Below are 27,920 nucleotides of genomic sequence, written 5' to 3'. Positions count from 1 at the left end.
AATTATAACAGTTTCGCTCTCGACTAGAAGATCTTTTGTCATTGTAGGACCTTGACTTGGAGCTTCTATCTTTGCTTCTACTCTTGTAGAACTTGTTGAAGTTCTTCACCATTAAGCTCAATTCTTCATTGAAGTCTTGTTTCTCACTTGATGATGTAGGGGCTTCACATGAGGCTTTATAGGCACCACTTGATTTGTTGTGAAGTTCCTCTTTATCCTTAAGTGACATCTCATGAGCAACAATTCTTCCAATCACTTCCGTTGGCTTGAGATCTTTGTAATTGGGCATCATTTGGATCAATGTGCACACGGTATCATATTTTCCATCCAAGGCTCTTAGGATCTTCTTGATGATGAATCTATCGGTCATCTCTTCACTTCCTAAGCCAGCAATCTCATTTGTGATGAGAGCAAGCCGAGAGTACATTTCAGCGACACCTTCACCATCCTTCATCTTGAACTTGTCAAGTTGGCTTTGAAGCACATCCAACTTGGATTCCTTGACGGAGTCGGTACCTTCGTGCATATCAATCAAAGTGTCCCAAATTTCCTTTGCATTCTCAAGGCGGCTGATTTTGTTGAATTCTTCGGGGCACAATCCATTGAAGAGAATATCACAAGCTTGAGCATTGTATTGCAACATCTTCAACTCATCCGCGGTAGCTTCACGGTTTGGTTCTCTCCCATCAAAGAAGTCACCTTGCAAACCGACACACACAATAGCCCAAACAGCGGGGTTATGTCCAAGAATATGCATTTTCATTTTATGCTTCCAACTAGCAAAATTAGTACCATCAAAGTAAGGACCTCTACGGTGATAATTTCCCTCGCTAGACGCCATACTCTCCTAGGTTGTGAAACCAAGGCTATGACCACCAAAAGCTATGGAGATCAAGCAAATGGAGACCAAAGCTCTGATACCACTTGTAGGATCGAAAGTATGTCTAGAGGGGGGGTGATTAGACTACTTGACCACATAAAAACTTAACCTTTTCCCAATTTTAGTTCTTGGCAGATTTTAGCTATTCTAGAACAAGTCAAGCAATTATCATACAATTCAAGTAAGCATGCAAAGAGTATATTGGCAGCGGAAAGTAAAGCATGCAACTTGCAAGAATGTAAAGGGAAGGGTTTGGAGAATTCAAACGCTATTGGAGACACGGATGTTTTTCCCGTGGTTCGGATAGGCGGTGCTATCCTACATCCACGTTGATGGAGACTTCAACCCATGAAGGGTAACGGTTGCGCGAGTCCACACAGGGCTCCACCCAAGGGCAACGGTTGCGCGAGTCCACACAGGGCTCCACCCACGAAGGGTCCACGAAGAAGCAACCACCCACAAAGGGTCCACGAAGAAGCAACCTTGTCTATCCCACCATGGCCATCGCCCACGAAGGACTTGCCTCACTAGCGGTAGATCTTCACGAAGTAGGCGATCTCCTTGCCCTTACAAACTCCTTGATTCAACTCCACAATCTTGTCGGAGGCTCCCAAGTGACACCTAGCCAATCTAGGAGACACCACTCTCCAAGAAGTAACAAATGGTGTGTAGGTAATGAACTCCTTGCTCTTGTGCTTCAAATGATAGTCTCCCCAACACTCAACTCTCTCTCATAGGATTTGGATTTGATGGAAAGAAGATTTGAGTGGAAAGCAACTTGGGAAGGCTAGAGATCAAGATTCATATGGTAGGAATGGAATGTCTTGGTCTCAACACATGAGTAGGTGGTTCTCTCTCAGAACATATGAGTTGGAATGATGTGTGTGTTCTGATGGCTCTCTCATCGAATGAGAAAGAGGTGGAGGGGTATATATAGCCTCCACACAAAATCCAACCGTTACACACAATTTACCAATCTCGGTGGGACCGAATCAGAAAACTCGGTCTGACCGAAATAGTAAACCTAGTGAGCGTTAGGAATTTCGGTGGGACTGTCATGCAACTCGGTAGGACCGATTCGGTTAGGGTTTGGGCATAACGTAATCTCGGTGAGACCGATTACACAAACTCGGTGAGACCGAATTTGGTAATTAGCTAACCAGAGAGTTGGTCAGGCAAACTCGGTGGGACCGATTTGCTCTTTCGGTGAGACCGAGTGGAACTCGGTGAGACCGAAAAGTTACAAAGGGGAAACACTGAGTTTACATTGCAATCTCGGTGGGACCGATTCGCTCTTTCGGTAAGACCGAAAAGTTACGAAAGGGAAACAGAGAGTTTGCAACCCCATCTCGGTGAGACCGAGATCCTTATCGGTAGAACCGAATTGCTAGGGTTTGGCAGTGGCTAATGACAAGTGAAACTCGGTGGTGCCGGATAGGAAGAATCGGTGCGACCGAGTTTGGCTTAGGGTTTAGGTCATATGTGGATATGGGAAAGTAGTTGAGGATTTTGGAGCATATCATTAAGCACATGAAGCAAGAGGCTCATTAAGCAACACCTCATCCCTCCTTAATAGTATTGGCTTTTCCTAAAGACTCAATGTGATCTTGGATCACTAAAATATAAAATGAAGAGTCTTGAGCTTTTGAGCTTGAGCCAATCCTTTGTCCTTAGCATTTTGAGGGTTCCACTTTCACATCCATGCCATGCCAATCATTGAGCTTTCCTGAAATAATCATCTTGGAATAGCATTAGCTCAATGAGCTATATGTTGTTATGAATTACCAAAACCACCTAGGGATAGTTGCACTTTCACAATGACATCCAATGTCCATGGTCAGGAAACCGTAACCATCTATTGATCAACGAGCTAGTCAACTAGAGGTTACTAGGGACATGGTGTTGTCTATGTATCCACACATGTATCTGAGTTTCCTATCAATACAATTCTAGCATGGATAATAAACGATTATCATGAACAAGGAAATATAATAATAACTATTTATTATTGCCTCTAGGGCATATTTCCAACAGACGGTTGTGTCAGTGAGGGATTGGTGGAAGAGGAGGGGGCTGCAGCGGCTGTGGATTGGGGAATGGGGTTCGTGCGGGCGCCCATCACACACGTCGTGTGCGCCAATGCGTGCGGTGGGAGGAGTGGATTGGTGGAACCCTCTTCCACCTGCCCGATGGCTCATCTAGCCAATCCACATTGGGAACGAGCCCGCCAGTCATAGGCTTGGAAAAACAACTGTGAGGTAAAAACCAGACTAACCACAAGGTGAACATCAGATGGAGGAGAGGAAATAGTTGACCAAAATGACGATGATCCGACGGACAGAAGTGGACCAAATCGGGGGAGCCTCCTAGTGGCAAGTTGGCTAGGGTCCTTATAGGTTTAAAAGTGACATCTCGTATGCCAACAAGGTGTTGTCCAATATAAATCTGCCCGGTACAAACACACTCTAATTATCCGAGATGATCTCCCCCAAGATGCACTTCAAACGATTGGCGATAACTTTAGACACCAATTTGTACACGATGCTGCAAAGGGTAATCTTGGCGTAAATCTTTCAATTTCCCTGAATTTTTAACCTTGGGGATAAGTACCACTATGATATCATTCCATCCCTCCAGTATACTGCCGCCTTACAAGACATTTAACACATCCTGTACCACACTATCACCAACCAGATCCTAGTACTTTTTATAAAAAATCGTCGGCATGCCATCTAATCCGGATGCCTTTAGATCACCTATTCTGTCAAGGACCAACTTGACCTCATCAGCCATGAAATCCGTCATCAGAAATACATTCATTTGTTGGGTAGCTTTTGAAGTAATAATGTTCATGAAATCAGTGATACCTGCCACAAGGGTAAACAAAGAGGAAAAATAGTTAGACACGAGAGCTTTCAAGCCCTCCTCCCCTTCCACTACCTCACCATCCTCCTTCCTCGACCTCTTAATAGTTGTATTTTCTGATTTACGAGTTTAAATGGAATGTAGAGGTCTTTTTTTAAAAAACCTGTAACGTTTGGAAAGGTCGATTTTTTTTCCTGGTGTTTTGTCTTCAGATTTGTGCGTTCTTCCCCGTAAAAGAAAGAAAAAATTCCTTATTTAACACTATCTTAAAATCTGCTTCTTTATTTGATACTAGAAAATTTTTCTTTCCTATTTGACACAAGTTCTAAATTTTATTCCTTATATGACATTTCCATTCATTTTGAGCCTAAATGACACCCGAAAAGGCTCTTTTGCCTCTCATGTGATATGTGTGTGGGAGGCAATAGCGCACACACACAGCATCAGTGCGAGGGCAGGAGCACACACGCAACAACACATACACATGCACCAACACACACGCACGTGCACACACACACGCACACACGCAGCAACACACATGCACGCACACACACACGCAGCAACACGCACGCAGCACACACACATACACACAGGCAGCACATGCATAGGCACGCAACAGCGCACACACGCGCGCGCACGTACACACGCAGTAGCAAACACACACGCAGCAGCACACATGCACACACACATGTACGCGTGCACCCACACATGCAACAGCACACGCGCGCGCACACATATCGCATGAAGGGCAAAATTGTCTTTTCAGATGTCATTTAGTCTCAAAATGAACAGAAGTATCGTATAGGAAATAAAATTTAAGACTTGTGTCAAATAGGAAAAAAAACTTTTTTAGTGTCAAATAAGGAATCAGATTTTAAGACAGTATTAAATAAGGAATTTTCTTAAAAGAAACACAAGGCGGAGTCGATCAGTTCACGCCTCCCCCCCTGCCCCTCCGAACTCGCTGCCTCTTCTTCCCTTTTCCATTTCCCTCCCAAACACGGACGTAGAATCCCGAAATCTCTAGGGTTTGCTCTCCCCGCGTCACCACATCCCCGTGCCCCCCTCCCGAATGGCGGAGACGATAGCCTCCATGCGCCGCCCGGTAACCCTTCTCCCTCCACGCGGTCGCTGAGCAGCTGGATCCCGCTGATTTTGGCTAGTATTTCTGATTTTGTTTCGTGCGTGCGTTTGCAGAAGCGTGGCCGCCCGCCAAGGCCGAGGGAGAGCGACTTTGTGACCGGCGAAGAGTTTGAGGACGAGGAGGAGGGGGAGGACCACGCGGAGGCGGCCGATGGGCTCGCGCCGCCCCGGTCTAAGCGCAAGCGCGAGGCGTCCGCCGCCGCCGCCGCCGCGCTCGAGGATTTGACCCTCATCGGTAAGGGGCATGTTGCGTTATTAGCCGTTCTGCCTGGAGTGGGTTTGGCGGCTGCCGCGACTGGGATTCTGTGAACCTGCTGCTAGGGTTTACCCCTTCCACAATATGGAAGTCTAGCTTTCCTGCTAATGTGATTTTAGTTGGGATTTATGGTGCCGAACGCTGCTTCTGCTGTAACAAGGATAGATTAACCCCGGTGTGTTTTTGCACGGTGAATTTTTGTTACATATGTGTCTGTCTAGTTTGCCATTTACCGCCATTATGTGCTAAATAGTTGGGTTTGAGGATTTTTGTTACATATGTGTCTGTCTAGCTGAAAATTGTCAATTCGTGTCATTTTGATCCCAATGGAACTCTGTCATCTATGAACTATCACAATTCACAATCCGGTTATTTGCCTCCAGTGGCAAAATTAGAAATTGTTGAGAAGCCAAGAACTGACAAGAGGCATGGATATGTTACGTGTAAGGACACATGGTAAGAGTAATGATTGTTAGATTTTCATGAACTCCATGCGATTTATGACTTACAAAGACTTTGGTGACCTTGTCCAGGAATATTTGACTCTAGACCATCATAACAGGAATGAGTCATCTCATATGAATCAATCTAGTTGTATTGATAGTTATTAATTAGGTCTGCAGAATGCATGATCGTCCTCAATATGCACGGTCCTTGCCTTATTTCCACAGTTTACTTCAACATGATGCCAGTGGCTTGTAGGAACAACAAGGCTTCATGTTAATTTAAGAAAATACGCCGAGATGTTCCTAGATTTAAAGCTTTACCTCAATGTAACAAACGATATTCCATCTTTCATCTCCGCTTGGTTTCCTTACAAACTCGCAACTTGCAGACATAGTCAAACATAATGGCAGGCTAATCAGCCATGCTGTCAAAAGATTGGTCGAGGATTATGAATCAAATCCAAAGTCAGTGCTATTTCAGATATTAACAATGTTATTTGAGGTAATACTAACTTGATACACTACTTATTGTTCTAGTTAAATTATAGTTGCAACGTTATTTTCATTAACCTGCAAATCTTACAATGACAGGTTTGTGGCGCCAGACATGATATATATGCAAGCGACCTTCATGAGGCAGCTGTGGATGACATTGTATTCAAACTAGCTGAGCTAGCAAGAAAAGTATCCTATTGTGAGATTTTGAAAGGAGAATCATCATCTGTGGCCATTTCAATTATCCAATGCACATAATCTATTTATCTACCCTATATTGTTCTACTGTTGTGCATATATGCTCTCTTCTGTTTGAGTTTTGTCAATCTTAACTTGAGAACAGGGTCTGGTGGATGATAATTATAGCTCAAAAAGGAAGGACCTTAAGAACTTCAAAGAAAATCTTGTTACCTTTTGGGATAGTTTGGTCCTTGAGTGTCAGAATGGTCCATTATTTGATGATAACTTATTCACGACAATCAAGGATTACGTGGTTGCAATATCATGGTAATTAGGTCTCACCAGTCGCCATCCTTATTTTTTCCTTAGTCTTGTATACGTGTGTATAAGGTGCTAATTTGTTGTGCTTCAGTACTCCCCCAAGGGTTTATCGTCAAGTAGCTTCATTGGTTGGGCTCCAGCTTGTGACGTCCTTCATATCTGTCGCCAAGACTCTCAGTGGACAGCGTGAGACCACCCAAAGGCAGTTGAATGCAGAGAAGAAGAAGCACAGTGACGGGCCAGCTGTTGAATCTCTCAACAAAAGGCTATCCATTACTCATGAAAATATTACATATTTGGAGGAATCGATGCGTAAAATATTCAGTGGGTGAGGCTTTCTATTAGAGACCACTCACCCAGCCTTTTATTGTTTACTTAATTAAGTGTTCTAATCTTTCTTAAGTGATAGTATATTCATCGGTATCCAGAATCTTGCACATGTCATGCAATCTATACTTATCTTGGTCTAGCAGGCAACTAAACACTATTATTTTGCCACATGCAGGTTGTTCATGCACCGTTATCGGGATGTTGACCCTGAGATCCGAATGTTATGCATAAAATCCCTAGGTATTTGGGTTGTCTCATATCCATCACTGTTCTTACAAGATATATATTTAAAGTATCTTGGGTGGACACTGAATGACAAGGTAAAAAAGGTTTAATTCATTGATTAATTGTGCCCATTGATACCTTCTCTGTGATCAACGAGATTTGCAATCTTATTTTGTGCACTTCTTTGTTTATAGAATGCTGGAGTTAGAAGAACTTCTATTCTTGCCTTGCAAAGCCTGTATGATGTAGATGACAACATACCTTCTCTTGGTCTCTTTACGGAGAGGTTTTATAGCAGGATGATCCAGCTTGCTGATGATATTGATATTTCAGTAGCTGTGCCAGCTATAGGACTCATCAAGCAATTACTTCGGTGAGCTCACTTTCTCATGGCCTCCGTACTGAGGTTTCACAGCAAAATCTTTTGTGTGCCCAGTTGGGGTAGTTACCGCTCAAGTTCACATATTTTGCCATAGCCTTTTTAAGATGTGCTAAGAGTTGGGTTTGTCTAGCTTTTGATATCAAGGCCTGCTTATGAGGTTTTGTATGTACAAGTAAAATTCAATTTCAAGTAAGAAGTTCCGAATACTAATTTCTTGGATATCTGGCATAACATTCCTGTTGTCAAATGTTATATACAAGGACTGATGATTCCATTTTGAAATACGGGTGTGGTGTTTGTTCAAATGTTTTCATCATTCACTATCTGCACAGTGCACCGATTGCATCAATTTCTATGCCATCAGTTAAATTCTTTCATTTTGGATGTTTGAATGACAATTGGTTCAAAGCTATTTCATGAAAACACAAGCTTAAACATACCTGCAACTGGCTAAGCTGTGGCACTGGAAGTAGGAGTTACGTATTCAGAGCTGAAGCTCACATGTACAAGGCTACGAAAAATTTCATCATGTAGCTCAAATGCTTATGTGATTCTTGGAACATAAATGAAAAGTATTGTTTCCTTGCTTTGCAGGCATCAACTTTTGAGTGATGATGATTTGGGTCCCCTATATGATTTGCTTATTGACGAACCTCCTATGATCAGGCGTGCAATAGGGGAGTTAGTTTATGATCACCTGATAGCACAAAACTGCAAGACCCCTTCTGTAGCTAGAGGTACTCGTGTCTTGAAGGATTGAACTCTTGTGCTACCCTGTCTTGTTATCAAATAGTACTTGATTACTTCAGCCATTGATTATCCTAGTGCATTCCAGATGGGAACAATGAATCCTCCGAGATTCACATTAGTCGAATGCTGCACATCTTAAGGGAATTTTCGGATGACCCAGTCCTGAGTTCTTACGTCATTGATGATATTTGGGATGACATGAAGGCCATGAAAGTATGCTCCTCCGTTTATGCAACTCTATTTGGAAAAGATTGTACAGTGTTGTCAGTGTGACATTCTGTCACAATTACATTATTTTTGTTCTTCAGGACTGGAAGTGTATAATCTCCATGCTTCTTGATGAAACTCTGATAGCTGAGCTTACTGACATGGATGGAACAAATCTAGTTCGGATGCTGCGAGCCTCTGCTAAGAAGGCTGTTGGGGAAAGAATAGTTCCTGCAACTGACAATAGGAAGATGTACTATAACAAATCCCAAAAGGTATCAGTATCATCTGTGGTATCGTATAGTATTGGTGCAAAGTCTCACTGATTCATAATCTCATGGATAGTTTTAATTTTTAAATATCTGTAACATTGCCAACGGTGCTGTTGGCCTAGTTATTTCTTTAGTTCCAGTTTGCTAGATGTCATCTCTTCTAAGTACTAAGTAGTACTCCCTCCGTCCCAAAATTCTTGTCTTAGATTTGTCTAAATGCGGATGTATCTAGTTACGTTTTAGTGTTAGATACATCCGTATCTAGACAAATCTAAGACAAGAATTTTGGGACGGAGGGAGTACTACCTACATAAAGTAGGTTTGTTCCATGGGGTACTTCAATGTTTGGTTCCTGAGGCACAGAAAATGTCAGTCCTTCAAAAGTTATGTTTGAGAGTCTGATTAATTTAACCCTTCTAAATTTGTACCATGTCATCTCTATTTATGTAAGTTGCATTAGTGAATCAACTTCTGGAGATTAGCCCAGTGGTCTAAATTGGTAAATCATCCAGGATTGTGAAATTAATATTAAAATGGAAATAATACTGGTTGAATATGACCACCTTCTGATAAACACATTAGTGTATGTGTTGATTGCCAACTTACCTTTTCTATCATTATTAAGATGGAAAATGTTTTTTTGTGTGGGAGATGGGAAATCTTTTAAATTGCGCATTTTAAGCATCCAGATCCTACACATTAACCTTAATTTTTCTGATTTTACACCCTTTTCATGGTTTCCCCCTGTCTAGTTCAGCTTTATACTCCTTGATGTTGTTCAAGTTCTTCCTGTTGAACTCTGGATTATATATTGCTCATTATGTTTATTGATCTGCTATTTGTTCTTGTAAAACTGACACTTAGTTCAATTGTATCCTGCGGCATTACTAAAACATAAAAGTTTACAGGAGATATTAGAAAATAGCAAGAGTGACATAACCAATGCCTTGATGAAGAGGTACCCGCAACTTTTGAGAAAATACTTGCCTGACAAGGCCAAGATATCCCCTCTAATTGATATGATGATGCTTTTGAAACTTGAGATGTACTCACTGAAGAGGCAAGAGCAGGTCAGTTGCAAAAGCTATCACTCGTCCTTCTCATTCATTTTTTTATTCGACCAATAATCTTGTTTATAATTTGGTTCAGAATTTCAAGGCCGCCATAGATCTCATTGTTGATGCCTTCTTCAAACATGGTGACAAGGATACTTTAAGATCTTGCATCAAGGCAATAGCTTTCTGTTGCATGAAGTGTCAGGCGGATCTTCTAGATTATGCTGAAAATAAACTTAAGATTCTTGAAGATGAGTTGGTTTTGAAAGTCAAAACTGCGATCAAGGAAGTAGAGGTATGTCTTACTCATGCTGTCTGTATATGTACTGGAGCAGAAGATAATATGATGACTGTCGTCTTTGCAGGCAGGTGATGATGAATACTCTCTCTTGGTTAATTTGAAGCGACTTCATGAACTTCAATTGTCAAAACCTGTTAAAAATGATGGTTTATTTGAAGATATGTACCGAATCCTCAGTCATCTAAAAGAGATGGATAATGAGGTATGAACCATTGCACTGTTGAGATATTACTATTAGCACTTCAATCTTCCTTGCAGAATCAACTTTAAGAACATATTGAGGTAATACTTGATGCTTGATTAGGTAAAGAGCTTTCTCCTCATCAACATGTTCCTTGAAGTAGCATGGTGCCTTCATGCAATTGGCGTTGAAAACCCATCTGAAACATCTATCGAGGGACTTTCTTCCAAGCAAAGGTCCCTCCTTGAACAACTCTATTATTTCTTGGTGGTTCTGTCCAATTATCAGAAAGAGGGAAGGAGCACCACTGTGCTTTCCTCCAGAGTAAGCCTTCTGAATTAAAAGTCAGCGAAGAGAGGAATGCATTATTTTTGTAACAATTGTATTCCTGCACTTAAGTTGACCCATTGACCGTTCAATGCCTTCTTTTGCTTCCAGGTCTGCATCATTACTGCAGAGATGTGGTGCTTGTTTAAGAAGTCAAAGTATTCTTCAACAAAGCTAAAAAATTTGGGTTATCTCCCACAATTAGAATATGTTCAGAAGTTTTGGAAACTATGTGAACAGCAGCTGAACATATCAGGTTATCTTGTCACACGCTTTTCTACTTCAAATTTAAAATATCTGTCCGGAAAGGCGTTTCAAGAAATTTTGTTGCCTGGCTTCTTGCTAATTACTGAAATCGGCCAACTTTTCACCCTCAGATGACACAGAAGATGAAGACGCAAATGAAGAATATATTGAAGACACAAACAGGGATGCTGTCATGATTGCAGCTGCAAAGCTACTGCTTGCTGATACAGTTTCAAAGGTTTATACTGCAATTTCTGCCTGCGATAGGGGTTCTCATGCAACATTCTTCCAGATAGTTTGTTGGAGACTACCTTCTATGCATCAAACTTGGTTTACGTCCGTAGCGTTTTCTATTGGCAGATAAATGAAATTTGCAGCAATTTATTTTGTTTGCAGGATTACCTTGGCCCTGAGATTGTTTCACACTATGTATCTCATGGTGCAAGTACGACAGAGATCATCAAGCATCTCATTACCGCACTAAAGAAAAATGCAGACAGCGATATAGCTGCTCTATTCTTTGAGGCATTGAGACGGGTACTTTTGTTTATCTTTGAATGCACTTGCTATTTATTCACAAATTTACAAGTAGGTGGATATTTGTATGGTGTCTTATCTGTATGAACATCCTGCAATTTGTTCTCTGAATTACCCAATAACCTATCTTGAAATAAATAATAACTAAAAACCGCATCAGGAAATTATACTCATCCTGCATTATCGAGGATGCCATTAGTGATTGAAAATCAACTGATTGTAAACCAGGAACACATGGGGTCCTGTTGGTAACGTGGTTTGCTATTGTCATTGTATCTATTTAAACTTGTTTTTCATCTTTTGCAATGTTCTAAAGAATCATCTCCAAATATGTACTCCCTCTGTTCCGAATTACTCGTTACAGAAATGGATGTATCTAGATGTATTTTAGTTCTAGATACATTCATTTCTGCGACGAGTAATTTGGAACGGAGGGAGTACATTGTTTGGACATATGTGCTGACAGGAATGAATGGTAAATGCCTTTATTTTTGTAACTCACCTTTGCATTTGATTTTGTTAATTTATGTGCCATTAACATATATTCTTTATGAAGCGTCATCTATCTTGTGTCAATCATTGTTTGTTTTTCATCTAATTAGGCGTACGAACGGTATATGACCTATTTGCGCGAAGGAGAGAACCAAAACCTGATAGCCAAATCTTACTCGGAGTGTCAAGATCTTGCTAATCGGCTTGCAGGCTACTATGTTGGCGCTGTTCGTATTAAAAACAAGTCTGAGATCTTAAAGATTATCCAGTGCGGTGTTCAATTTGCCTTTGTGGACCTCCCAAAGCAATTGTCTTTCCTCGAGGCTGCTCTTGTGCCATTTGTTTCTAAACTTCCTTCGTCAGATATACCAGACATGTATGTTTTTAGCCCTGTCATTCGTGGTGCTGCCCTGATTTTGTGTTTCATTCTGAGTAATCTTTGTTTGCATGTAGTTTGACAGATGTACAGAAGAGGGCACAGGATATCGATATGAATGAAGATCCCAGTGCTTGGCGCCCGTACTTAACCTTTGTAGAACACTTACGTGAGAAACATGCAAGGAATGAGGTTTTCCACGGTGAGTTGAACTCTCTCTCTCTCTCTCTCTCTGAGCTGTAACTTAGGTTCCAGAACCACAGGAAGCTTTTCTTGTAGAAATTGTGGCTGATAGTGTTTCTGATCCAGAAGAAAAGGAGGAAAAGCCTGTAAAGCGCAGGGGCCGCCCGAGGAAGCCTAGAGATGAACCTGTGAGAAATCTTTTTGATGGAAACAAATCTAGTGATGAAGAGTCTGTTAGTGACTCTGACCAACGGGGGCATGGTGGAGATGACGATGACGAGGATGATGCTTTTGACCAGCCTTTGATCAACACGTTTAGGCCTTCCGCATCCAAGCTAAGATCGCTGAAGGGGGTTTCTCAACAGGGAACAAGCAGTCAGAGAAAGGCTCCTACGGCTTCAGGTAAAGTTGAAGGTTTTGCTCTAACCGGTTTATGGTTTCTTTCTGTCTGTCCATTTCCTGATCACAGCCTGTAATCTCAGGAAGCAATAGCTGATGAGGGTATGCACTAAGTCAGTCCTGTGGATCACGCATGACGGACATTCAGTCTCTAGTCGATTCAATGGACAAGGAGTTGCCGTGATCAACTCGTCACTCATGCGGAACAACAACGAACGGCCTTTGCTTGCTGTCAAATGATTTTGCTTCATTGTGTCTAGGTGTCGTAGATGATTGTACGTAGGTGCTCACCCTCTTCTATAAACTATGTGCTTCCCCACTGTATATTATCTTGTGTAGTAACATTTGCAAGGGCCGGGTTTTCGTTTCCTTAGCGGGGGTCATTTCATACATATGTACCCCGTAAGTATGTTGAGCTATTTGTTGGTAATGAAGAGTTTAATCAAACTACATAGCAGAAAGTGATGCCAGCAAGTTGTACTTGAATGAGACTTTGTTGGTAGAAGTCTGAAAAGAGTCCTATTCTAACTGAGCTGCACTGCTAAAATAGAACTGATCGACAGAAGACGCCAGTGGCAACGTAACAACTCGAATCCATGATGCAGCTAAGGGTCTGTTCGTATCCTCTCGAGCTAAGGGCGTGTTTGGTTGCCCTGCTTGGTTGGCTGCATACACTGTTAGACTTGCATGGCATGATGTTTAAAGCACTCCTGGGCCTGGCTCCTTGGGAACGCGGTCATGCTCGAGAAGCTGCGTTGCTTCCCGGAGCACCAGTAGTTATTAGCCTCATTGCTCCCTCTCCCCACTCTCCCAACTCTAACAGGCGGCCATAGATTGGAGGAGAGTAAGAAGACTATTGGACTTCATCACCGGCGAGCAGATCATCACCTGGCCTGCGATAATGGCGATAAGCACTTTTCTGTTCGTCATGCACTACTTTTTCATATTCGATCCGGTGGTAGATTCGATCCACGACGGAGAGGGGAATAGGGAATAGAGGTAGATAAGCATGGCAGTTCATACGAGTTCATATTAGTTCATGCAAGATCGGAATAGAGGTAGATGCGGATGGAGTAGAAGGGGGATTTGGGGATTGGGAGTACACAACAGACACTGGCTAACCGTGGCGGCCGTTGAGGTGTGCGGAGCGGCGGGTCGAGTGGCTGGCCTTCATCTTCTTGTCCATCGCCGTGCGGGGCGGCGGGTCATCGTCGTCCTCGGCGGAGTCGAGGTCGATCTGCCAGGTACGACGACCTGGCTCCGACGCCCTCACTGGCATCTGCACCGGTTCTTCCTCCTCCTCAGGCTTCCCACCGATGACTGCCGGCGGCACGATTGCCGTCTCCTAGTACACTGCGGCAAGACGGTCATTAGAAGCCCAGTAGTTCTTGTACTTGGACCACCTCTTCCTCTGTTTAGCGTCATCGGAGATGGCCTGATTCATGGCCCAACGAATGATGTCGACTGCCATCGCGCCCTTCGCTGGGTTAGGAATCAGCGTCTTCAACTCTTGTGCAGTGGCCCTCATGAGCACTGCATTAGATTCCTTCTGCATGTCAGGCATGGAGCCGAAGTTCGAGCACACCTCCATGGTGTTCTCGAACTTGGTGCGGTCACCAACCGACCATCCAAGGAAGAAGGCCCTCCAGCCAATACCCCAAGGGAAGGGGTTGGCGTTGGAGCTGGAGCTGGAGCTTATGGCGATGGAGAGGAGGAAGGTTGATAGTGAGAGAAGAGAGGGGGTGGGTAAGTAGTGATGGTCAGGGTGAGTAAATATAGGTGCAATGAAGAGGAGGAAGAGTGACAGTCATGCAGTTTTAACCACATGCTCTTCAATAAGCCATGAACTCTGTGTTGTGCCTGGCTCCATGAATTGTGTGCAGATCGAGGAGAGCAATGAGATGGGCATGGAGGTGCTCCCGGCCGTTGACAACGAGGGCAAGCGGCCGATTCATCCAATGCCCAAGGTGGTGCTGCTGCCCACCGCCAAGGAAGAACCGAAGACGCCAACGGTTGGCGACGACGAGCGCATGGAGGAGCCCCCCAACAGCAAGCGCCACAACTACGGCCACTACCATGAGAAGGGTGGCCGAACTCACTTCTGCAAAGTGATCCTTGCACCGAAACTTGAGTGCATCCCCATGCCCCTGGACTTCACCAAGCACTTCGTCGCGGTGCCGACGGAGTTCAAGCTGAGGAACAACACCGACTGCTCCTGGAGGGTGACGGTGAAGCTGATGCACGACAGGGTGACCCTGAATTAGGGTTGGGCCACCTACACCGCCGTTCATCAGATCAAGATCGACTACATGGTGACGTTCAAGCTCCTGACTCCCGACACCCTCAAGGTCATCATCTTCGATGACGATGGCATTGAGCTGATCAACAAGTGCAGGAAGCACGACGAAGCCTTCACCGCCAGGGACTAGGGTCGGGGCACCTCCTTCCTAAGTACTATCGAGTCTGCTTTATGGTTTATGCGTTGAACTGTTTGAACTATCGTTATGATGTGTGGTACTATGTTATCTGAACTATGTTGTTAAGTAGTTGATGCTCTGTTTATGCTGTGCTCTGCTTATGATGTGTGGTACATGGTTGTGCCGAAGTGTGCTGGTAACCTCACCAACTATCCAAAGAGGTTATCACACACCAGGCATTGCATACAACCAAAGACCATGCCTTAGGTTTGTCCACTAACATGCATGCAACCAAACACCAGGCAGTGTGGTTCAGCCCATGCAGGCAAGAGGGCATGCGGGCAACGAAACAACTTGCAGATGGTGCATTTGAGGCTGCATTTGCATAGCCAAACTAAGTTGAGAAGGCTATACAATGCAACAACTGTAGACTACGGCAACCAAACACGCCCTTGGGTTCCAGGAAGTTGAATTCGCGAAGCTGAGCCGACTAACAGTGCAAAAACGAGAAGCAAGGAAGGCCCTGCTCCACCAAAAAGAAAATCTGGAGTTTTTCCCATACTACTACAACCGAAGTGCAACACTTAGGGCATCTCTAGCAGACCCCCTTGCTAAATCTGCTAAAAGTGCTCCGTATCCCACTTTACCATTTTTTTGTATGAAAATCACTATTTCCCAGCTAGCAGATCCCATATCCTATAAATTTTGTTCACAAATCTTGAAATCTATTGCTCAAATCATTCTAACAAATTGACCTCATTTCAACACAAACATAGTATTTTTTTTGAATGCATCACATCACACTTCAACTACGACCATAAATATAGTTGACCAAATCTATCACACATAGCCACAATTTTTGCCAAAAGGCACAAAATGAGCAAGTTCATTCTAAAAAGCCACCAAGACACGGTCTATCAAATGCCACCATAGTTCAAATAGGCTCATGAACCACCGCCTTTGCCATCTGCACCACCACTGCCTGCACCATCGCCACCAAACATCTTAGCCATGATATCGACAAGAGTAAGCTTCCAATATCTTCTCACCTTCTCGTCCATCTTGCTAGGATCCATGAACATGATAGAACAATCCTCGGTTACCCTCTTCTCCCTTCTCTCCTCAGTCGCCATTGCTACCTTTTGCTCCTCAATGTGAAGCAATTTCTTTTTCTCCATCGCCTCCAATTCTAGCCTTTTCATCTCAATCGCAAGCCTTTTCTCCTCCGCAAGCATCTTTCTCCTCGGCCACGGACTTTGCCTTCCACATCTCCTCCTCCACGGACTTCATCTCATAAAAACAACCCAGCTTGTCCTCTTTGCGTTCGGATGCCAAAGCCCTTTTCATACCCACAATTGCAATCAACTCTTCCTTGTAAGCTCCAATACCACCGTTCCTCCTGATTTGCCTTGCATTATTTCTCCATTCGGAAGCACATGAGGAGTAGATGGGTTCCCTACGAAGTATTCTTGCATTTTTTGCCACATGATAATTAGCTAGTGAATATCATTTTTGTTTTGACATATGGAAACTTTATTTGTTTGACTTTATTTTAGATTTGAAATTTGAATTGGGTTTAGAACCGACGCGAGTTTAACAACAGAAATCAGGGTGACGTGGCATCATTAGCAGAGGATTACTATAGCTTAATTATCCGGGCGTCACAATTCTCCTCCACTACAAGAAATCTCGTCCCAAGATTTAAGGGGTGGAGTAAGGGGATAAGGCTCGGGAAGGATGGAGCTCAACACAAGATAGGTACCTGGGGGCTATCTCACGAACGTGGCATAGAGGCATCTCTCGAATTGAAATTCAAGAAAGTCATCGAGAGCAAGGCTAGAAGGTGCAATAAGAAGCTTCAAGCGGGTAGGCAATCGTTCGTTGCCTGAAACAGAGGGTGAAAGGGGTTCAGAGCAATGGGAATAAGTATTGCGTCTGATACCAGAATAGATCACTAGGAAGGTGGCTCGTGATTTACAAACGAAGCCAAGCATGAGGAACAATTTTGGGAAACAAGGATGTACAGGAGAGTCAGGTTTCGATCATGCGGAACTGTGGGTTATGGGCCCACCATGTGGGTTAGAAGCAGGAATGCGCTATCATTTTGCACGGTGATCATAGCAAGGCGGGTCAGAGGATAGCCTGTCAATTATGTTGGCAACAACGTTGGTACCAAGGGCGAGGGACGAAGAGAACCATTTTCCTGCTCGTTAAGACGAGGCGGATCAATAGGCAAAGTTATCGTCCATCGGTGGCTACCGGAATGTCATCAACAATAGTAACAAGGCCTTACTGACAGAGTTATAAATCGAGGCATTTACATAAGTAGCGAATTATCACTGCTCAGATATGTTACATTAAAAGAATGGTTTGAACAAAACAATGGAAAGGAAAGTGTAGACTTGAATCAGTTATCGGTGTTCTCGAGTGTCTAACGACTCAAAACCCGTGGAAAATTGGAATCGACGAGAAATAATAGTTGATGAAGAACTCATAATAAGTTATGTAGTTCCGTGATATTCTCGAGATACCAAAGGGTAATACTCGAAGGTAGATCAAAGTAGAGGTTGGACAGGGGAAATGATCTGAAGAATACAAGTACTTTAACTTGTTCGATAAATGGAATCAAAGGAGAACAATCATGTTCGAAACCACGGTTGCAAAGGACCAAGCATAGATACAAGATGAACTTATCACAAGGGGATTATTATTATTATAACAAGAAGCTTCCATGAAAAGTTCCACATCGGGTCCATGGGCATGAACACAAAGGTTCAAGGTCGACTCCCACTTCATCAATGCATGACCTTCCATTTACTTCTCGCCTTCGACGAAGTTGTAGAGTCAAACTTCACGAGTAAATAACTCAAGCTCGGAGTAGAGCATGATTGAGGAAGCAGAAGATACAATTTACCAAAGGCATTATGTATCCGAGGAAAGCTCACAAGGTTACTGCATATGAAGGACGCAATCGGATAGAACCCCACAAAGGATCTGTTGGTTCACAAAGGATCTGATGTGAGCATCGATACTCAACCAGAAGAAGAAAGAATGCAAGGACATCAGATTATAGAATCAACTTACTAATTCTAAGCTCGAATGCAAAGAGAATTATGATTTCCAAAATGGGGGATCAGAAGCAGAGGCTCTGATCAAAGGCAATTAAGTAGAATAGACATAGATCGACAATCAATCAAGGTTTGATTTGTCGAACACCAACTCATGTCCAGGATGACATATGAGCAGAAGGGAGAATTCTAGTTGTGATTGATGATTGCAAGCATTCACAAACATATCGAATCAAATGTTCAAAATGACGATGACAAAGGATGCTACCGAATATTGCCAGACATATGGAAAGTATCCATAATGCAAGCAGACAAGTATTTGCAGAGCAATAATTGGAGAGGATTATTGGAAGATCGGATAGTATTTCAAAGTATCTTGTGAATCACTTGATCAACTAGGAATGAACAAATCCTCGAAAAGTGTGAGGAATTATTCATAGGGGTATCATGCAGCAAGGAACTGCAGGGCAGTAAGCATAACGGATTCTCAGAACATCGAAGAGTATTTTCGGACATCTTGTAATAACAAGAGCAACTCGGGACGAAGGTATGAACAACAATGTAGGTAGTTACCCATAAGGATTTAATGGTGGTAAGGATTGCAATGATGAAGGGCACAAGGGTCTCGGGAAAACATCTGAGAGTATCTTCAGAATCTTCTGGTGCACCAAGTAATCATTTGGAGTGAGGGGCTCTCCAGAAGAAAGTATTAACAAGAACCTAGAGTTAGAGCTAGCAAAATCATTTAACCCGAATAGAAGAGAGATCAGATTCCGAGAGTATAGACGAGGAATAAAAGATCCTAATGCCACCCAATGGTGACGTGGGCCCGTAAGCCACACAACCATGTTAGTAAAACTATTTTTTAAAGACTAGACTCAACTTCGGCCAAAGAGTTGGAAAGGGGGATCCTACAGACAGTCAGCTCTGATACCAACTTGTGACACCCCTGATTTGACCATACACTAATCATACACGCAAATGTGTACGATCAAGATCAGGGACTCACGGGAAGATATCACAACACAACTCTAGACACACATTAAAATAAAACAAGCTTTATATTACAAGCCAGGGGCCTCGAGGGCTCGAATACATAGCTCGATACAAAATAGTCAGCGGAAGCAACAATATCTGAGTACAAACATAAGTTAAACAAGACCGCCTTAAGAAGGCTAGCACAAAATCAACAACGATTGAAGAGGTAAGGCCTCCTTCCTAGGACCTCCTAACTACTCCTGGTCTTCGGCGGCCTCCATGTAGAAGTAGGCATCCTCCGGGTGGTAGTAGTAGTCATCGGGGTGGCATCTGGCTCCTGGGATCCACCACCTGGTTGCAACAACCGGAAAGAAGAAAGAAGGGAAAAGGGGTAGAAAATCAACCGTGAGTACTCATACAAAGTACTCGCAAGCATCAGATCTATACTAAGTATGCATTGGTATCAAATGGAAGGGTTGTATCTGTGGACTGAACTACAGAATGCCAGAATAGAGGGGAAGGCCTAGCCTATCGAAGACTACCATCTCCAAGAAACTCCAAGCATCTTGCAACATGTAGAAGAGTAAATAATAACAATTTATATTTAACAAACATGTTGTAGCATTAATGCCCAGAGATCCTTCCTCGACTCCCTACGAGAAAACAATCTCGGAGCCACATATCCATCACATAACTCAAGTAACCTGTTCTAGTTGTAATAGATCAGGATACAAGTCTGAACGTCCATTACCGCGGACACGGTATTTGAATAGATACCTTCCCTGAAGGGGTGCACCAAGTTACCCAACACGCTTGATTACTCTGGCCGGACACACCTTTCTGGGGTCAATTCCCAGCCTCGGAAGATCAACACGTCGCAACCCTACTTAGGCTCAGCAGAGAGGTCCCTGCTGGTCTACATCCTAAGCACTTCGGGGTCTTGGGCCCATCGCCCATTGCACTCCGGGTCGTTGCGAGTAGGGTGGATACCAGCACCGCCTCGGATGGCCAGCACGATCCGATCGTGCCGCAATGCTGAACTGGACGTCTGACAAAGCTTCGACTGATACTGCGACATCGAGGCCCATAACTATTCTCGCGTGGTGGTTAGTGCGTAAAGGCCAAAGGCCAACTCAGAACAAATACCCCAACCTGTTAGTGCATTGGGGGCTCGCGGAGACGAGCAGAGACTCACTATAATGTGACCCCATCGCCCCGTCTCGTGGACTTACGGCAAGGGCCTAGAATGCCCGGCCGTGCCTCATAGAAAACTCGCGGGTGCTCAACGGGCCCACCCGACTTTCACATCAACTCGCGGGGACCCCTCAGGGCCGACCTGACTTCAACAATGGTCTCAAGTAAAGTCAAGGTAGCCGTGTGTCCAAAACATCAAGGGGAAAACCCAAGGAATCACCCTCGGTGGATTCCACTCAATGTAATCATCAAGGTGAACATGGGAGGAACCACCCTCGAGGTCCACACTTGAGAGGTTGCACGACAGAGTCATATCGGAGTGGTCAAGGAGGAATCACCCTTGATGACCACGACCGAATAGCTACACTACAGAATTATCATCAGGAGTGTGTTGCGAGGTATCACCCTCGGCACTCGATAGTAACTCTGTAGAGTCGAGCAACAAAAGGGGCGTGATGTTATGTGAGGTTTCGGGCTCTGGTTGTCGATCACGTTGATCGAGTCGTCGATGATGAAGCAGGGGCAACAAGGACAAGGTGGGGGTCACTGATGGATCACCCAACCTATACTAAGCGGTTTAGGATAAGCAGGTAGGTAACAATAAGAAGGTTACAAAAGCAGGCTATGCATCAAAATAGGAGCAATCAATTACAGTAGCAAAATCTAATGCAAGCATGAGAGAATGGAATGGGCGATATCGGGATGATCAAAGGGAGGGGGGGGGGCTTGCTTGGAAGCTTCACAGAAAGGGAGGAAGGGTCGTCGTCGACGTAGTCGATCACAAGGGCAACATCAGTCTCGGGGTCTACCTGAGAGAATAGGGGGAAGAAACAGTAAATACAAAGCAAACAGATGCATGACAAGTCAACAAGAAGAGCTAGGGGTGTTCTAACGTAATACTACGTGATACCGTCGAAGGGGAATAACATCCGGGAAAGTATTCCCGAAGTTAGGCATTTTCGGACAGACGAACCGGAGGAGGAAGGTTGCATGTTCGCTATGCTAAGGATGTGTGGTGGATGAACGGACTGCATATTCGGATTCGTCTCGTCTTCCTGAGTAACTTTCATGTATAAAACTTTTTCATCTGAGTTGCAATTATTTTAAATTGATTTTCAAAGTTTTTAAACATTTCTGGAATTTTTTCTAATTAAAAAATGGACTTATGGTGCTAGCATGACGTCATGCTGATGTCACCAGGGTCAACAGTCAACTCTGATTGGGTTGACTGGTCAACGGGGGCAGTGGGGCCCATCTGTCATTGACCTAACTAAACTAACAATTTTACTTAACTAAATTAGGTAATTATGCTAATTAAGTTAATTATTTACCTAATTATTTAATTATTTTTATTTTCATAACCTTTTTTTTATTCCTTAAAGGGGAGGGGCTCCAGCTACCAGTGGCACAAAGGCCACTGGAGCGGGCTATACGGGCGCGGGCGCGTGGGTGTAGCCTGCCCGAACACGGGGCGAGGCCGCCGAGAGATGGGGAGGAGCAGGGCGCGCGGGCAGTGGGGCGCCGGCGGCCGCGGCGATGAGCCGGCAGGGCGCGGCGCGGCGGAGGCCACGCGGCCCCAGGCGGCGGCTAGAGAGTGGCAGAGGCGGGGGAATGCGGGCAAGCCTCGGCGTGTGCTACCTCTTGAGCACTGCGTTGGTTTTCCCTTGAAGAGAAAAGGGTGATGCAGAAGAGCATCGTAAGTATTTCCCCCAGTTTTTGAGAACCAAGGTATCAATCCAGTAGGAGGCCACGCACGAGTCCCACACACCTACACAAACAAATAAACTCCTCGCAACCAACGCGATAAAGGGGTTGTCAATCCCTTCACGGCCACCTACGAGAGTGAGACCTGATAGATATGATAAGATAATATTTTTGGTATTTTTATGATAAAGAGAAATAAAGATGCAAGTAAAATAAATGGCAAAGGAAATAACTAAGTATTGGAATATTAATATGATGGAAAATAGACCTGGGGGCCATAGGTTTCACTAGATGCTTCTCTCGAGAGCATAAGTATTACCGTGGGTGAACAAATTACTATTGAGCAATTGATAGAATTGAGCATAGTTATGAGAATATCTAGGTATGATCATGTATATAGGCATCACGTCCGAGACAAGTAGACCGACTCCTGCCTGCATCTACTACTATTACTCCACACATCGACCGCTATCCAACATGCATCTAGAGTATTAAGTTCAAGAGAACAGAGTAACACTTTAAGCAAGATGACATGATGTAGAGGGATAAACTCATGCAATATGATATAAACCCCATCTTGTTATCCTCGATGACAACAATACAATACGTGCCTTGCTACCCCTACTGTCACTGGGAAAGGACACCGCAAGATTGAACCCAAAGCTAAGCACTTCTCCCATTGCAAGAAAGATCAATCTAGTAGGCCAAACCAAACTGATAATTCGAAGAGACTTGCAAAGATAACCAATCATACATAAAATAATTCAGAGAAGATTCAAATATTGTTCATAGATAAACTTGATCATAAACCCACAATTCATCGGTCTCAACAAACACACCACAAAAGACGATTACATCAAATAGATCTCCACAAGAGAGGGGGAGAACTTTGTATTGAGATCCAAAAAGAGAGAAGAAGCCATCTAGCTAATAACTATGGACCCGTAGGTCTGAAGTAAACTACTCACACTTCATCGGAGAGGCTATGGTGTTGATGTAGAAGCCCTCCGTGATCGATACCCCCTCCGGCGGAGCTCCGGAAAAGGCCCCAAGATGGGATCTCGTGGATACAGAAAGTTACGACGGTGGAATTAGAGTTTTGTATCCGTATCTGGTAGTTTGGGGGTACGTAGGTATATATAGGAGGAAGGAGTACGTCGGTGGAGCAACGTGGGCCCCACGAGGGTGGAGGGCGCGCCTGGGGGGGGGGGGTAGGTGCGCCCCCTACCTCGTGCCTTCCTGGTTGATTGCTTGACGTAGGGTCCAAGTCCTCTGGATCATGTTCGTTTCGAAAATCACGTCCCCGAAGGTTTCATTCCGTTTGGACTCCGTTTGATATTCTTTTTCTGCGAAACTCTGAAATAGGCAAAAAACAACAATTCTGGGCTGGGCCTCCGGTTAATAGGTTAGTCCCAAAAATAATATAAAAGTGTATAATAAAGCCCAACAATGTCCAAAACAGGATATAATATAGCATGGAACAATAAAAAATTATAGATACGTTGGAGACGTATCAAGCATCCCCAAGCTTAATTCCTGCTCGTCCTCGAGTAGGTAAATGATAAAAACATAATTTTTGATGTGGAGTGCTACTTGGCATAATTTCAATGTAATTCTTCTTAATTGTGGTACGAATATTCAGATCCGAAAGATTCAAGACAAAAGTTCAATATTGGCATAGAAATAATAATACTTCAAGCATACTAACTAAGAAATTATGTCTCTTCAAAATAACATGGCCAAAGAAAGTTATCCCTACAAAATCATATAGTCTGGCTATGCTCCATCTTCACCACACAAAGTATTTAAATCATGCACAACCCCGATGACAAGCCAAGCAATTGTTTCATACTTTTAATGTTCTCAAACTTTTTCAATCTTCACGCAATACATGAGCGTGAGCCATGGACATAGCACTATAGGTGGAATAGAATGGTGGTTGTGGAGAAGACAAAAAGGGGAAGATAGTCTCACATCAACTAGGCGTATCAATGGGCTATGTAGATGCCCATTAATAGATATCAATGTGAGTGAGTAGGGATTGCCATGCAACAGATGCACTAGAGCTATAAGTATATGAAAGCTCAACAAAAAGAACTAAGTCGGTGTGCATCCAACTCGCTTGCTCACGAAGACCTAGGGCATTTTAAGGAAGCCCATCATTGGAATATACAAGCCAAGTTCTATAATGAAAAATTCCCACTAGTATATGAAAGTGATAACATAGGAGACTCTCTATGACGATCTTGGTGCTACTTTAAAGCACAAGTGTGGTAAAAGGATAGTAGCATTGTCCCTTCTCTTTTTTTGTGGCCTCTTTTTTTTATTTAGTCCAGAGTCTCATCCCGACTTGTGGGGGAATCATAGTCTCCATCATCCTTTCCTCACTTGGGACAATGCTCTAAAAATGATGATCATCACACTTTTTTATTTACTTACAACTCAATACTTAGAACAAAATATGACTCTATGTGAATGGCTCCGGCGGTGTACCAGGATATGCAATGAATCAAGAGTGACATGTATGAAAGAATTATGAATGGTGGCTTTGCCACGAATACAATGTCAACTACATGATCATGCAAAGCAATATGACATGATGGAGCGTGTGATAGTAAATGGAACGATGGTAAGTTGCATGGCAATATATCTCGGAATGGCTATGGAAATGCCATGATAGGTAGGTATGGTGGCTGTTTTGAGGAAGGTATATGGTGGGTGTATGATACCGGCGAAAGGTGCGCGGTATTAGAGAGGCTAGCAATGGTGGAAGGGTGAGAGTGCGTATGATCCATGAACTCAACATTAGTCATAAAGAACTCATATACTTATTGCAAAAATCTACAAGTTATCAAAGCAAAGTATTACGCGCATGCTCCTAGGGGGATAGATTGGTAGGAAAAGACCATCGCTCGTCCCCGACCGCCACTCATAAGGAAGACAATCAATAAATAAATCATGCTCCAACTTCATCACATAACGGTTCACCATACGTGCATGCTACGGGAATCACAAACTTTAACATAAGTATTTCTCAAATTCACAACTACTCAACTAGCATGACTCTAATATCACCATCTCCATATCTCAAAACAATTATCAAGTATCAAACTTCTCATAGTATTCAACACACTCATAAGAAAATTTTATTATTATTCTTGAATGCCTAACATAATTAAAGCAAATTACCATGCTGTTTTGTAGGACTCTCAAAATAATCTAAGTGAAGCATGAGAGAACAATGGTTTGTATAAAACAAATCTACCAACGTGCTCTAAAAGATATAAGTGAAGCACTAGAGCAAAAACTACATAACTCAAAAGATATAAGTGAAGCACATAGAGTATTCTAACAATTTACGAATCATGAGTGTCTCTCTCAAAAGGTGTGTACAGAAAGGATGATTGTGGAAAACTAACAAATATATACTCAAATAATACAATACGCTCCAAGCAAAACACATATCATGTGGTAAATAAAAATATAGCTACAAGTAAAGTTACCGATGGAAGTAGACGAAAGAGGGGACGCCTTCCGGGGCATCCCCAAGCTTTGGCTTTTTGGTGTCCTTAGATTATATTGGGGGTGCCATGGGCATACCCAATCTTAGGCTCTTTCCACTCCTTGTTCCATAATCCATCAAATCTTTAAGAAAAACTTGAAAACTTCACAACACAAAACTTAAAGTAGAAAATCTCGTGAGCTCCGTTAGCGAAAGAAAAGAAAACACCACTTCGAGGTACCGTAATAAACTGATTATTTATTTATATTTCTGTTAAACCTACCATATTCCAACTTCTCTATGGTTTATAAACTATTTTACTAGCCATAGATTCATCAAAATAAGCAAACAACACACGAAAAACAGAATCTGTCAAAAACAGAACAGTCTATAGTAATCTGTAGCTAACGCAAGATATGGAACCCCAAAAATTCTAAAATAAATTGCTGGAAGTGAGGAATTTATCTATTAATCATCTGCAAACATAATTAACTAAATATCACTTTCCAAATAAAAATGGCAGCAGTTCTCGTGAGCGCGAAAGTTTCTGTTTTTTACAGCAAGATTAAAAAGACTTTCCCGAAGTCTTTCCAACGGTTCTACTTGGCACAAACACTAACTAAACACAAAAAACACAACCAAAACAGAGGCTAGATAATTTATTTATTTATTTATTATTAAACAGGAGAAAAAAAAAGCAAGGAATAAAAATAAAATTGGGTTGCCTCCCAACAAGCGCTATCGTTCAACGCCCCTAGCTAGGCATAAAAGCGAAGATAGATCTAGGTATTGCCATCTTTGTTAGGCAATCCATAAGTGGCTCTCATAATAGATTCATATGGTAATTTAATTTTCTTTCCGGGGAAGTGTTCCATGCCTTTCCTTAACGGAAATTGGAATCTAATATTCCCTTCCTTCATATCAATAATTGCACCAATCGTTCTAAGGAAAGGTCTACCAAGAATAATAGGACATGAAAGATTCCAATCTATGTCAAGAACAATAAAATCCACAGGCACATAATTCCTATTTGCAACAATAAGAACATCATTAATTCTTCCATAGGTTTCTTAATAGTGGAATCCGCAAGGTGCAAGTTTAAAGAGCAATCATCAAAATCACGGAAACCTAGCAAATCACACAAAGTCTTTGGAATCGTGGAAACACTAGCACCCAAATCACACAAATCATAGCACTCATGATCTTTAATCTTAATTTTAATAGTAGGTTCCCACTCATCATAAAGTTTTCTAGGGATGGAAACTTCCAACTCAAGTTTTTCTTCATAAGATTGCATCAAAGCATCAACGATATGTCTGGTAAAGGCTTTATTTTGACCATAAGCATGAGGAGAATTTAGCATGGATTGCAACAAGGAAATACAATCTATCAAAGAGCAATTATCATAATTAAATTCCTTGAAATCCAAAATAGTGGGTTCATTAATATTTAAAGTTTTGACTTCTTCAATCCCACTTTTAACAATTTTAGTATCAAGATCTAAAGACTCCGAATTTTTGGAATGCCTTCTAGGTAAAGGTGGATCATATTCAGTCCCATCAAGATTCATATTACAAAACAAAGATTTAATAGGGGACACATCAATAACTTTTAGATCTTCATCTTTATTATCATGGAAACTAGAAGAACACACTTTTATAAAGCAATCTTTCTTAGCACGCATCCTAGCGGTTCTTTCTTTGCACTCATCAATGGAAATTCTCATGGATTTGAGAGACTCATTGATATGATGCTTAGGAGGACTAGATCTAAGTTTTAAAGAATCAACATCAAGAGAAATTCTATCAACGTTCCTAGCCAACTCATCAATCTTAAGAAATTTTTCTTCAATCAAAGCATTGAAATTCTTTTGTGAGGTAATAAATTCTTTAATATTAGATTCAAAATAAGAGGGTATCTTATTAAAATTTCCATAAGAATTGTTGTAGGAATTACCATAATTATTAGAGGAATTACTAGGATACAACCTAGGATTAAAGTTTCCTCTATACGCATTGTCACCAAAATTATTCCTACCAACAAAATTCACATCCAAAGATTCATTATTATTCTCAATCAAAGTAGACAAAGGCATATCATTAGGATCAGAAGAAACACTTTTATTAGCAAATAATTTCATAAGTTCATCCATCTTACCACTCAAAACATTAATTTCTTCTATCGCATGCACTTTCTTATTAGTAGATC

At 42.5% G+C, this 27,920-nt stretch overlaps 1 protein-coding gene and 2 pseudogenes across 1 annotated transcript; 2 read left to right on the top strand and 1 right to left on the bottom strand.

Moving 5' to 3' along the window:
- The first annotated feature begins 4,654 nt into the window (after nucleotides 1-4,654).
- Nucleotides 4,655-13,299, top strand: SCC3 (sister-chromatid cohesion protein 3). The gene is made up of 22 exons (XM_048705994.2): nucleotides 4,655-4,850; nucleotides 4,943-5,123; nucleotides 5,980-6,092; nucleotides 6,182-6,274; nucleotides 6,429-6,592; nucleotides 6,678-6,914; nucleotides 7,092-7,236; nucleotides 7,336-7,514; nucleotides 8,118-8,260; nucleotides 8,359-8,486; nucleotides 8,582-8,755; nucleotides 9,661-9,822; nucleotides 9,902-10,102; nucleotides 10,173-10,310; nucleotides 10,413-10,613; nucleotides 10,728-10,872; nucleotides 10,994-11,100; nucleotides 11,259-11,399; nucleotides 12,002-12,267; nucleotides 12,345-12,469; nucleotides 12,577-12,852; nucleotides 12,933-13,299. The coding sequence occupies exons 1-22, from the start codon at nucleotides 4,818-4,820 to the stop codon at nucleotides 12,944-12,946; spliced, it is 3,366 nt and encodes a 1,121-aa protein (XP_048561951.1). The 5' UTR covers nucleotides 4,655-4,817; the 3' UTR covers nucleotides 12,947-13,299.
- Nucleotides 13,300-13,441: 142 nt separating this feature from the next.
- LOC147975809 (uncharacterized) lies at nucleotides 13,442-14,440 on the bottom strand (annotated as a pseudogene).
- A 155-nt stretch (nucleotides 14,441-14,595) lies between these two features.
- LOC147975808 (putative B3 domain-containing protein Os03g0621600) lies at nucleotides 14,596-15,278 on the top strand (annotated as a pseudogene).
- The last annotated feature ends 12,642 nt before the right edge of the window (nucleotides 15,279-27,920 follow it).

Source organism: Triticum urartu, chromosome 4A (assembly GCF_056163025.1).
Source record: "Triticum urartu cultivar PI428250 chromosome 4A, HENAU_Tu73, whole genome shotgun sequence".
NCBI classification, from domain to species: Eukaryota; Viridiplantae; Streptophyta; class Magnoliopsida; order Poales; family Poaceae; genus Triticum; species Triticum urartu.
The sequence above is the reverse complement of the archived record's forward strand: the minus strand, read 5'-3'. Positions and strand labels throughout refer to the sequence as shown.

Coding starts and splice junctions, on each gene's coding strand:
- SCC3 (XM_048705994.2), top strand. CDS start 4,818: ATGGCGGAGACGATAGCCTCCATGCGCCGCCCG. Junction 6,915..7,091: donor ATGCGTAAAATATTCAGTGG/GTGAGGCTTTCT, acceptor TGCCACATGCAG/GTTGTTCATGCACCGTTATC. Junction 10,614..10,727: donor CCACTGTGCTTTCCTCCAGA/GTAAGCCTTCTG, acceptor TTTTGCTTCCAG/GTCTGCATCATTACTGCAGA.